At 42.4% G+C, this 12096-nt stretch overlaps 1 protein-coding gene across 1 annotated transcript in view; it reads right to left on the minus strand.

The window, feature by feature from the left end:
* The window catches only part of LOC137860482 (sushi, von Willebrand factor type A, EGF and pentraxin domain-containing protein 1-like), an 80168-nt gene that overhangs the window by 17316 nt on the left and 50756 nt on the right, over positions 1–12096 (minus strand). Inside the window, exons 22-28 of the mRNA XM_068690779.1 lie at positions 9865–10044; positions 8147–8338; positions 7070–7240; positions 5903–6079; positions 4965–5147; positions 4143–4343; positions 3078–3272 (exon numbers count right to left, since the gene is read on the minus strand). Of these exons, the coding sequence (XP_068546880.1) occupies positions 3078–3272; positions 4143–4343; positions 4965–5147; positions 5903–6079; positions 7070–7240; positions 8147–8338; positions 9865–10044 (1299 nt within the window). The remainder of the gene's footprint in view (positions 1–3077; positions 3273–4142; positions 4344–4964; positions 5148–5902; positions 6080–7069; positions 7241–8146; positions 8339–9864; positions 10045–12096) is intronic.

Consider the following 12096-nt stretch of genomic DNA (forward strand, 5'->3'; position numbering starts at 1 on the left):
AACCTGTCACACTTCGAAGGCCCGTCTGGAACAGTAGGAGCTCATACAAATGTAAATTTAAGCTACTAACGTGTTTTTTTTTTTTTTCTTTTTTTTTTTTTTTTTGACAATTCATTTGCTTCTTCCCCCCATGTTTTGTCAATGTATAAATTATTTAGACAATTTCCTTTTTTTTATTGGCTTTTTTTTTTTTTTTTTTTTTTTTTTTGTCCTGAAGTTTGTGGTTTTCTTTAGGCTTTTTCAGGTTCTTCAAGGTCAGTATCATTTTGGTTGCTTTCTGATAGACTTCTTAGTGCCAGGATCAAATTGGGTAACCTAGCTTTCTGTCCAACAATTAACCTCTAACTTTTGAATCCACTGCTCCACTTCAATAAAGCCTGACAAAGGGGCAGTTGAAAAAAAGAATTTCTGCAAGTCTCAAGAGAATCAGTGCTTGACAGAGGCCCTTATTAATGATTTTCTGAAGGAAAGGCAAGGAGAGATTACCTATTGCACATTCTAACAACAGCGCTGTAACAAAATATTGGCAAATCCAATTGGTAGTTTCCCCAAACTACCTACAGTACAGGCTATTTCACAGCTGATTGGGTGGGGACAAATCTCAGAAGACATGGATAGGATAATGCACTTAACGGGATGCTTAGAACATGCACAATATTCATAGCTGAGGAGTTTTCATTATTTCACAGAATTTGTTAAATCTCATTATTGACATCCAAGAATTCAGACCTGGGCCTTTCAATTCTGAGTTGGTATGTTTTATTCACTTAGAAATAAATCATTTAAACTAAATCGGTTATTTATTTGCATTTTCACAGTAGATTAAAAACTTAAAGTGAATACATTCAGCAACGGATGCAGGCTGATGGGAGGCGTGGTGTAGAAATCATTTCATTAGAGGAAGGAAAGAAAGATAAATGAAGAACTCTTGTAAGTCATCAGAAGTAGTATTCCTGCCTACATTTGTATACTCCTAGTGGGAGTTCTATAGGGTGTTTTGAGCAGAATACATGGGAGCATCATGGAACAATTAGGAAGTCCAGAATCAAGTGGTGGATACAAGGACACAACAAACACAAAGGCTGAAAGTTTAAAAATGAAAGTCCGAGTCACAATAATTGCTAACCCTAGCCAAAAGCAAACAAACAAACAAACAAACAAACAGACAAAAATTTAGGAAACGACTGCAGTCAAGAAATTAGAAAGTCTTCCAAAATAATGAGGCCAGCTGAGTTCTAGACCTCTTCACTCAGGAAAACAGAGGAACTAAGAACAGGCCAGAAGACACTTAGCAGCAGCGGGCTAGGTATAGTCAATAATGGTTCAGCCTCGTGTTTCTGAAATCTGTTAGCTCAAATGAAAGAGAAGAGGGAGTCATTAAAAGATTATCTAGAGGTCCTTTCCAGATTTTCCTTTCTACATTACATGTCACAATTTTTTACTTTTTTTCTCACAAACCTTACCTAAGCAAGTCGGTTGTTCTGTCGAGTTTCCTTCTTTGCAGTAAACAGTGCTATGTCCATCCAAAAAATGGTAAAGCTGGCAACCATATTTTAAGAAGAACACCGTTTTTAATCACCGGTGGAGAAATACAGCTCTGCTGCATTTCTAATACAATGAAGGGAGAGATGCAATTAGATCTTTAAAATAATATTAATACTATTGAAAGCATCAGCATACCAACTGACTTTGGTCCAAAATTTTCATACCAAAAATGTGTACGTAAGTGAACTTCTTTTTAGAAGTTTCAGTTTCAGATGCTCTAGATTTATTTTACCGATGTTCAGACTATTTCTGTTCCTTCTACACTCCTCATTTATGTCCGCACTTGACTCCTGCTGGTTTACAGTCAATACGGATTGGTTGCTTTTCTGTGCTGAGATTGTCTTTATTTGTTGCTTGAAATGTTAAACCCATATGGAGTTCAGAATAAACATCAGTGAATTACTAAACAAAGGATCCAAATACTCTTGAATCTGCATGTTCAGAGATTATCAACAGAAGAGGTACAAAATGACTGAAGGTAAACGCTAACACATGAAATAAAATTACCTATACGGGACAGACTTATAAATGTAGTTTACAGTCACAGAAGACAAAGAACATTCACTCAGCTACTGCTATATGAAGCATATGCAAGAGACTTTGGTCAAAAAAATACAAAAAAAAAAATTTATATATAAGTTTATATATTTCTAATCCCTCTACACTCCTCACCTATGTCCACACTTGATAACTCCCCCCTCCAAATATCACAGAGGCTCAAGTCATGCATAAGAATTGGGGTCTATGATCCACAGACTTCCCTGAGTTGTTTAAAGGAGAGCACTCGCCTTCACATCATGATGAGGCTGTGAGGACACTCATCTCTGCCATGACACCAGGCTAAACTCCCAGGAAAGCACATGGAGAAGAAGCTAGGAGCACACAAGACCACACACACACTACTTGCTGATCAGCAAATTAGCTGCACACTTTAATTCATGTCTCAGTATGCCACCAAATCCAGCCTACTTCAGGATGCAAATGTTAATAAAATAACACTGAGATCAATATAGAACAAAAGTAAGAAGTACAGTCATTTGAATGGATAAAATGTAAATACTTTTACAAAAATGGTAACATATCAAAACAATCATCCAACAATTCAAAGGGAAAAAAGAAAGGCAAATTCCAACACAGAACATTGGCTAAGCTGCAAACACAGCACAATGAAACAGCAAACTCCAGGGAAAATTGAGCTCAAATCACTGGGTTGGTCAAAGGATCTTTCATTTCTCCAGCTGGGTTCCTTCATGCCTTTTCCATTTATCCAAAATACGCTGCAATGTAAAGAGAGGAAGTAGAAAAGGAATGAACACCAAGGCTGGCACATAGCCATGTTTCTTGAGAGCAGTGGACAGCAAAGTTGCCTAGCATTCCCATTGCTTCAGTTTGATTCCCCAGGCCCCTTGGAACAGGAGCAACCCCAAGACAGACACAAACTGGTAGAGGGTTAAGTGAAGGCCCCTAAAGCTGACCCTCCCTTCTTCTCCACAATTCTACAGAGCACTGCGCCCTCCACACAGAGCACTTACGTTCACATCGAGGGTAGTTAATCACTCCATCCTGGCACTGTGCCTCAAAATCCTCTGGGTTTGAGACTTCCCGGTAGGCAAAATTGCATGTAAATGAAATAGTCTCCTTAGAGCGATATATGTTAGATCTGCTCCTTGAGTTTCTTAGTTTAATATTGTTTGTCTCCATAGCCGTCTCACTCAAACTACAGTTCCCTTGGGAAGAAAAAAAAAAGTTAGAGAAAAACTAGAAAAAGAAAAGAACAGCCACCACCACAAGAGAAAGTACTTTCATAATTTCTCAATAGCCCTTTTTGTCAACAGTCTGAAGCTATCGGTACCAGCTGAGTGACTGACACTACTTATTCTCCTGTGCTGCATCCCTGCTGCATCTGTCCCCTCCTGTATCAACGCACATTGCCGATGATGAAAGGCAAAAGCCCATTTCATATCCTTCAGCAATGTCGCAGTAATTGCGGCTTGGGGAAATTGTATGAGGAGGCAAGTACAGGTTTCCTGCTGGAGAAGCCTGTGAAGGCGTGCAATGGGCATTGACCCCTGCCTCCACACACACCAGAGCAGGGCACAACCAGAGAGGAGCTGGGAAGGCCATGGGTGCAAAGGGGGCACAGCTGTGGCTGCAAGAGAGAAGCAGGAGAGTAGCTCGCTGGGAAAAAGCCCTGCCTGAACAGGCAGGCCTGGGAGAGCCTGCAGGGAAATGGTCTCCCTCCCTTCAGCCCTGCCACGGTCAGGGAAATGGCACCTTCTGACTTCAGAGAAGCCACTTGCAGGGAACTTACCAGCCTTTCCATCCTGCCTGGAACCAGCCGGGCAGGCCCAGCACCAGTAACCCTGATGAGCCCCAGCGAGTCCGTTCCCAGGAGCCTTTCCAGCTCAGGTTCGCCAGTCGGCGGCTTCCTGGGGCAGATTCTCCCCTCATGGCCTGCAGCTTTGCAGGGTGCTCTCCCACCTTGGTGCCCCGCTATTTCTTCCCCAGGCACACTTGCTAGGGGCTTTCCTCTCAGCTTCTGCACTAAAAATGCACCAAGGCAGCGGCCAAGCAGTGACAGAGTGGAGGTGACTTACTTCCTGGCTTGCACCGTGGGTATTCCAATGTCCCGTCCATGCACTGCACTCTGAAGGGGGAAGATGCTGGGTCCTGCACATGTCCTATTTTACAATCAAATTCAACAAAATCGCCTGATGTTGAGTACAGCTTTCTTTCTTCTCTCCATCTCTGCTCAATATTGTTTCTGTCCATATCTTCTTCAGAGGCCGTACAAGCCGCTTGGAAGAGGCAAGAGAAGGATGTGATAAATTCATACCACATACAATTTCTTCCCCCCTCCGAGCCTACAGGTGTACTTCACAGAACTCTTCCAGCAATGATCTCTCACCCTCTGAGTTTTCCAACAGGAAAGACATTCTTAAGAAGGCAAAAGGGAAAAACAATGATGGCTGAGTCGCCACACACCGCTGTGGAGAGGCCTTTGCCCTCTGACAGTCTCACAGGGCAAGGGGAAAGCACAGCCTGGGGCAGGGGCACCCAGAAGGCAGCAATGACTTTCCCTGTGTCTTTTTTGGGCTCTCTCCTTGCCCTCATCCCAGCGCTTCTCAAATTCATTCCCCCGTGGCCCTGGATTTCCTTGCACTCAGACCAACCCACCCTCCTGGATCTGCTGGTGACTGGGGGCAGGGAGGGACAGCAGGCAGCAGAGGCAGCTACACGAGCTGACCTCCAGAGGAAATTCCTTCTGCACAGGAGAAGCACCAGCTGCTCTTCTGCCCTGTCAGCATCGCAGCCCCAGCACAAGCGCTGCTTCACAAGTGCAGGGCCTGCAGGGCCTGAGAAAAAGACAACGAGCAGCTCACACAGCTCTGGGCCACGCAGCACCAGCTTCCACCTACCCAAGCAAACTGGGGGATTTGTCCACTTCCCATCAATGCAGGTGATTTGCTCAGGTCCTTTCAGGATGTAGAAACTTGGGCATTTGTATTTCACAGTCTGACCCTGGTCATATTCTGGTAATGGGAAGGAAAGGATGTCTCCGTTTTCAATATCTGGAGGTGGACCACATTTTCTACTCTTCCCTGAAAGAAGATCAGAAGGAAAACCACTGAAGTTTAGTTGCAAGAGAGGCCTAGCCACAAATTCTTCAGAAGACCATGTAGGCAGCACTTCGAGAGACTTGGAGGAAAGCAGAGAGAAAACTGTCACTTTGACACCAAATACTGGATTTGTTCATATGCTGAAACCTAGCACATGCCTCATGAATCAAATGAGATTATTCAATGTGTAAATGAGATTATTCAATGTGTTCGTGAAATGCTGGGCACCAACATGGTACCAGCTGTTAGCTCACCCATCAGCTACGGCCCACAGGTAATTTAACAGTAGACTCAATTGAACGGCATTCACGAAGGCAATGCTCCACTTGAATTTTCTGGATGTCAGTGAGCAGGAGAGCTGTGAGCACTGTTCTCCAGAACAGACAGCACAATTTCTCACTCTCCTCACATGAGGCATTCTCAGAAAGTAGATTTGCAGAACTGAAAGGTTGCAGTCTCAAAATCAGAGCTGGCCAGCAGTTGCTCTCAGCCACAGGGTGCTTTTCCAGATGTGGCACCCCTTGAGTGAAGCCATCTGGAAGACTTCCATTAAACACATCCTGCCCACACAAATGGAAGGATACCACGGAAAATCTCTTTTTCCTGAGTCTGACAGATACGGTTGCACTTGCTCACAGTCCTGAGACTGAAATTTGGAGACCTAAATGCCACTGAGCTTGCTTGAGGGCAGTCTTCACTGACAGTCTACTGCATGGAAAGAGAGAGAGAGAACTCACCTTTGCACTGGGGCCGCTCTGTCCAGGTCCCATTCTGGCATGTTACGGTGGAATCCCCCGTCATCTGAAAACCTTGCCAGCACTGATAGTGAGCTGTCTCCCCAGGCAAATACCTTGGCTTTTTAACACCTTGAACTTTTCCACCAGCAATTTCTGGAGGAGGTTCACACGTCACATCTGAAAAGAGACATTTCGGCACTTGATTCGTAGGCATTCATGTGTTGTTACACAAACTACTGTTAAGAAAACTATCTTGTAACTCCCCAGATGATGTTCTTAAATGCAAGAAGCAATATTGCCTTACCAACCTTGATTTGCCCCCCATTTTTTCCTTGATTTTCTGGGGCACTGTGAGCCTCAGGAATGACACTTAATGGTAGCAGAACACCTTCCAGATTCTCAGGAGATGGCAGGGACAGTGAGAGCTTCTAGAAAAAGCCAGCATTTCTGTAGCTACACCCTATGCCACAAAAAGCCTCCTTGCAAGGCCATGGCCCTCTGCTCTGAACACGAGCGCTTCTCAGAATCACAGATGTAGCAGCCAAGCTGGCTCTCTGCTGAAATGCAGAGCTCTGGAAGACATTATCAGCCTGTACTACTCATGGGACAGGTAAGTAAAGTTGACTCCATGGAGGTGTATGACTGCCACGTTGCACTTGTTCAGCCCCCAGCCACAGATTTGGGCATCCCTTTTTCCTGAGTCTGACAGATATTGCTGCACTTGCTCACATTACTGAGAATGAAAGTTGGAGACCTAAATGCCACTGAGCTAGCTTGAGGGCAGTCTTCACTGACAGTCTCCTGCATGGAAAGATAGAGAGAGAACTCACCTTTGCACTGGGGCCGCTCTGTCCAGGTCCCATTCTGACATGTCACGGTGGAAGCCCCCGTCATCTGAAAACCTTACCAGCATTAAATGAGCCTGCTGTGGCCATTTTACAGGGCATCATTCTGCATGTTTGTATAGCTACTGACCTCAGTAGCACACAGGGACTCAAGAGCTGCATGAGACAGCTGAGGGAATCACGGCACTGTGTTTCACTTGTAAAGCACCTAGACTTAGAGTTACCCCAAGCAGCAGTGATGGATTAACATGGGTGATGTGACAATGGATTTATAGTTTTTTAGCGAGAAATTGTGACAAATTGTAAGCACACTCACTCTTACGGATACATCTTGGGAAAGGTGACCAGCCATTCTTTGTGCATGTAACTTCACCACCTTCACTTTCAGTACGATAGTCTTGGTTGCAGACATATTGAATTCTTTCACCTTCCGTGTAAGTATCATGATTATATCTGAAATAACCATTTTCCAGGTGTGTTACAGAGCATGTTTCTAAAGAAGAAAAGTAAGTACATTTAACCACCGTAATCTGAACAGCTAAAACTCAGGTACCAAAATTTAACCAGCTATAGAGATTTTACCAACTGCTAAGCATGCTGGCCCTACGGATGGATGAAGGAATGCTCTGGCTCCGTTATTGGAGTAACTGCTCCTTTCCTCTGGGCGGGACTCCACTTCTCCCCGGCACTGACCTCCACTCTGCTCAGGGCAACTGGAGGAAGACCAACCTTTTGTTGATCTTTCAGGTCCTATCAATAGGTAGGAACAGAACTCTGACTGAAGATGGGGGTTACGAGAGAAGGCCTCAGCTCACTGGTTTAAATATTTTCTATCGCTGAAAGATTAAGCCAGTGTATCTGGATCTCTTGCTGCAGCAATACTCACTCTCAGCTTATTGCGAGTGTGCCACCTGGCCAGTCCCAAACGTTATCCAAAAAGACTGGGCAGTGAATCCCAGACATTATCCTCCAGACAAAGTGCCCAAGGCACTGATGGAATAATACATTTACACAGAGAAGATGTTCTTGGAATGTCTTGCTGCATGTGCAGGTGAAAGCAGATACATGCACGGGACCCAGAAGCCAGAGATGAAAAACATTTCCTAAATCTTATTTCTCTTATTTATTTATTTTTTTTTTAATCTCGGGGTGCAGGAGTAAAGAACGTCCCAAATCCAGATTTATCATTTCAGCCTTGCTCATTTCAGAGTGTCACTTACCAAGTGGCTGAGCTCTGCAGACAGGATAACAGTCTGGGGGAAGTTCCAGGGTTCAACTCAACCAGTTATACTTTAACAAACTGTACGTTGCTGCTACTTGCATTCCACCAGCACCATTTCTGCTGCAGGGATCATCAATAATCATAACAAAACTGAGCATATAGTAGAAGTGCACTTACTGAGGCATTTTGGCTCTGGATTCCAGCCCCCTTTCGAACAGTATATTCGAACGACTCTTTCTCCATTTGGGGCTAAGTAGCCATTACGACAGTAGTAATCAACATACTGTCCAATCCTCTTTGGAAAGTAAGAGTGTGCCATTCTTTCACTTATCTTGCCATTTTCTATCACTGGGTAGTCACAGGGTTTCTCTTGAAATAGAATTTAACAGCAACAGTATCAACACATGCATGGCAAAAAGCTCAGCACACAAAGTCCTAAATATTAATTCAGATACCACTTCATTATTTGAGTGTTTCCTGGAACTGACAGAATCAGAACTGCACACCTTGGCAGATCTCAAGGAGTGCAGGATCAACTATGCTGTGTTCGATCGATGTCTACAGCTATGCTGGTTGCCTGTTTTCATTGCAATCAACAGAAATCCTGTGCATCTTCTTAGTGGACACTAGAGGCTGATTCATGCAACCAAATGTAAGTATTAATTCTATGGCGAGATAACACAGTTTCTTCACAGGGTCTCAGCTAAGTGTACTATACTGACACTGATGAGAACCTAGGCAGCTAGCTCAGATCTAGACACTAAAGTGCAGAGTCTAGCAATTGTTGTAACAGCTGTCACCATTTTTATTTGTCACTTCTGAGATCTTACACCAAAAGCTCTTTCTAGCTTTACTCTTTTTCATTTTAAAACGTAAGTGATATTTCTTTTGTTTTCTCAGTTCCTCAAAAGAGCTTTTCAGGAACAAGTCAGGCTTAGCAGCAGCTGTCACTCAAAGATTACCCAGGGTGTCCTGCTTGGCCAAGGCAGCTAGGTTCCTCCTGACGTGCCCTGAACCAAAGCCCACATGCTGGGGGTGAGGAGGATGGGGAGGAGGGATCAGTCACTGAACGGACCATTTAATAATGAGAGAGGTGGTCTCCAAAAGATTCCTCAATTTCAGAATCTACAAATCGATAAATGCTTAATCCACTTGTTAACAATGTACTTTTCTTGGATAGATCAAATAATTTTACCCAAAGGTTCATTCACAAGACTGATTTTGTCAGGGTTTCTTTCACCTGCTTCTGTTTTGTATGTTTTTCTTTCATTTTCAGTAATCAAAGATCAAAGACCAATAAATAATGAAATCGCTGACTTTTGTTTTTCTACTGCATATAATGGGAAAAACTATAATTGTAATTAATGGAAGTTTAAGCCAAAAAAGAACTCATTACCAATCAATCAAGAGTATTTTGTTTTGCCATTTGACAGAGTATAATAAAGCTGCAATTGTTCATAACATATCAATACAAAACTGCAAGCAAAAATCTAAGGTTCTGGTTAACATGATGAAAAATACCTTCCAACCATCACCTATGCATTGGTTTGGATATTTCAACACTCACTGTGTCCTCTTATCTTGACTGGCATGCTACTCCTCAGTTGGACCACAAACCTTCCTGTCAGGGAGCTGACTATTGCAGACTTTAATATATAATTTCACAAATATAGTAACAGATAATGCTCGTGTTTATAAACATAATGTACATTTACATTATACCCTTGCTTCTTAGCTGTTTTTTTTTTTCCAAGCCATTCACATTAAGTTTTATAACACCAGGAAACACAACGAATAAGCATTTTTTATTTCCTATGGTGCTGAGGTTTTTCTCTTGAGATATTTCCAAAATAACAATTGTGTATATTGTGCCTTCACTCACAAGAGCTACTTACCAACACAATCTGGAGCAGGCACCCAGCCTCTGCTGGTGCATTGAGCTGTATTTTTGCCAGACAGTGTTCTCAAATGATATCCAGGATTACAGTCTATTGTGATCACAGCCCCTTCTCTGTAGCTGTCTTCTTGAGGTCTAAAGTTCCCATTGGGAACTCTTGGAGGAGAGCATAGAATTTCTAAATGGAAAGAGAAAAATGCGGTGCTAATTTGAAGAATGCCTTTATATTAATTGCAGAAGGTTTTATCTTCACAGTCTATTGACCAAAATTATTGCATAAAATAACTTTCAAATAGAGATTTCTTAGGGAGCGAGGCAAACACATTCTTTATAAACTGGAGCCATTGTTTTTAATTTTTTTTTTTTACTTGCAATTCAGAAAATCACACCAGCACACTCAGGGCTGGAAGGGGATGATTATACAGTCACCACAAGTTGGTCCTCCTGTGGAGTGAAGGTGGATGAATCAGCTGCATACGTGTGCTGCTTAGTCATCTAGGCTCCTGGTAAGTCAAATAAGATCTAGAACAACTTCATGGTAGCATAAAGCTACAGGAATAAAGCAGGACAGAAATTATTTTATATTTTCCTACTATAGAATGACCTTGGAGAGGATTTATAATTGCAGACAGCCCAAGTATCAGAGCCCAGTATATCCATGTCTGGAAGAAGTTTTCAATTCTCAAAAGCAGTATGCTGCTAAACCATAGGCAATGCATATTGATTAGTATCATTACTAATCTTGAAGCAGAAAGTTCAAGGACTGAGTGGGCACTAGGACTGACTACTCTTTATTTCTAAAGGAGTCTTTCTGGAAGAGGTCCCAGGAAGGTGGGTGGCACATAACATCCTCTAACAATGCCCTTTTGCAAACATTTTTTTTTTCCAGTTTCAAGCGTTCTTTGGCAATTTCTTGAAGATGATTTGATACAGTATAAAGATTTCTCCAAAATGTGTATCAAATTATTCCAGCTAGGACATCATGCGCATGTCTGCTTGTGGGATTTGGAGTTCTAACGGAAGTCTTTATGTACTGTAGCTGAGTGAAACTAAATCAAAATCAGTGACCCAGAGTGCAGATCTCCAACAGGACTGACGTCAGAAATCATGGATTTGTCATCTGAACTGCACAGAAGGTGTTTGGGAGTTAGAAAGCATAAGGGAGTTTCATCACTGTAAATATATGAATTTGTAGAGATCCTTGGACAATTTCTGATGGGAAGTCTGAACATCATGAATAATGTGGTGGCACAATTACAGTTCTGGTAATATTAAACAAACTGCTGTCTTCATCGTAGGCTAAGAGTCATGGACAGCGGCAGGATTCACGCAGACCATGCTACTTTAGTCTCTGCTTATACATCACTTCAGGGCCAGATTGGTTCTTTAGGTTAGTGAATTTCAGACATACTGTACCTAATTGGTGACATAATGTCTGTGTAGAGAGCACATTTCAGCTAGCTTTGTGTATATTGCAACACTACAATTCCACTGTATTTTTCAGCCTAGACACTCGTGGCCATCAATGGACAACTTACCCTTCTGAGACTGGACTACCTCAAATTTGCTCTTATTCCTATGGAAATGGCCATAACCACTTCAGACTGTTGTCCCTACAACCCTGTCTTACTATTTCTTGACCTTAAGTGAGGATTTAAATTTGAAAGGTATTTTGAAAGGTACTTCTTGTAATTTCCACTCATTTTTTTAAAAAGGTGCACAGAACACTAACAATTTCTTACTGAAGGTCTATCAGTGAAACAGAGATCATTTTTGAATTGTTCCTCTTTCATTGGAACTAGTTTCTCTGAACTAGTAGCTCAGAAATTTCAAAAGCTAATGTAACGATGAGCAAACAGGCGCTCGGTCTACTCAAACTATGGTGAGACTCAGGAACACTCAAGAAAAATGCAGAAATCAGTTCAGTAGGTCAGGAAAACCTACTATTCTATTGTCTTCAAGCCTTCTGTTGTTTCACAGGTTCATACAGGGTGAGATGCTGAGTGGCATTTTACTCTCTTAAAATTACAAGTAGCAGAGTGGTGGCTACGGTGCCACAGCATCTCAGCTACTGAACGTGGAAGACTTGAAGATGCATAAATTTGTAGCTCCACCTCAAAGAACTGCTTGTGATTCATAAGCAAGTAGGTCATCAAGCTGAGAGCCAGTTTTATCCATACTGCTGCAATTCATATGGTATCCAGTATTTAACCCCCTCTTTTTATTTTCA

This window comes from Anas acuta, chromosome 8, assembly GCF_963932015.1.
Source record: "Anas acuta chromosome 8, bAnaAcu1.1, whole genome shotgun sequence".
Lineage (NCBI taxonomy): Eukaryota > Metazoa > Chordata > Aves > Anseriformes > Anatidae > Anas > Anas acuta.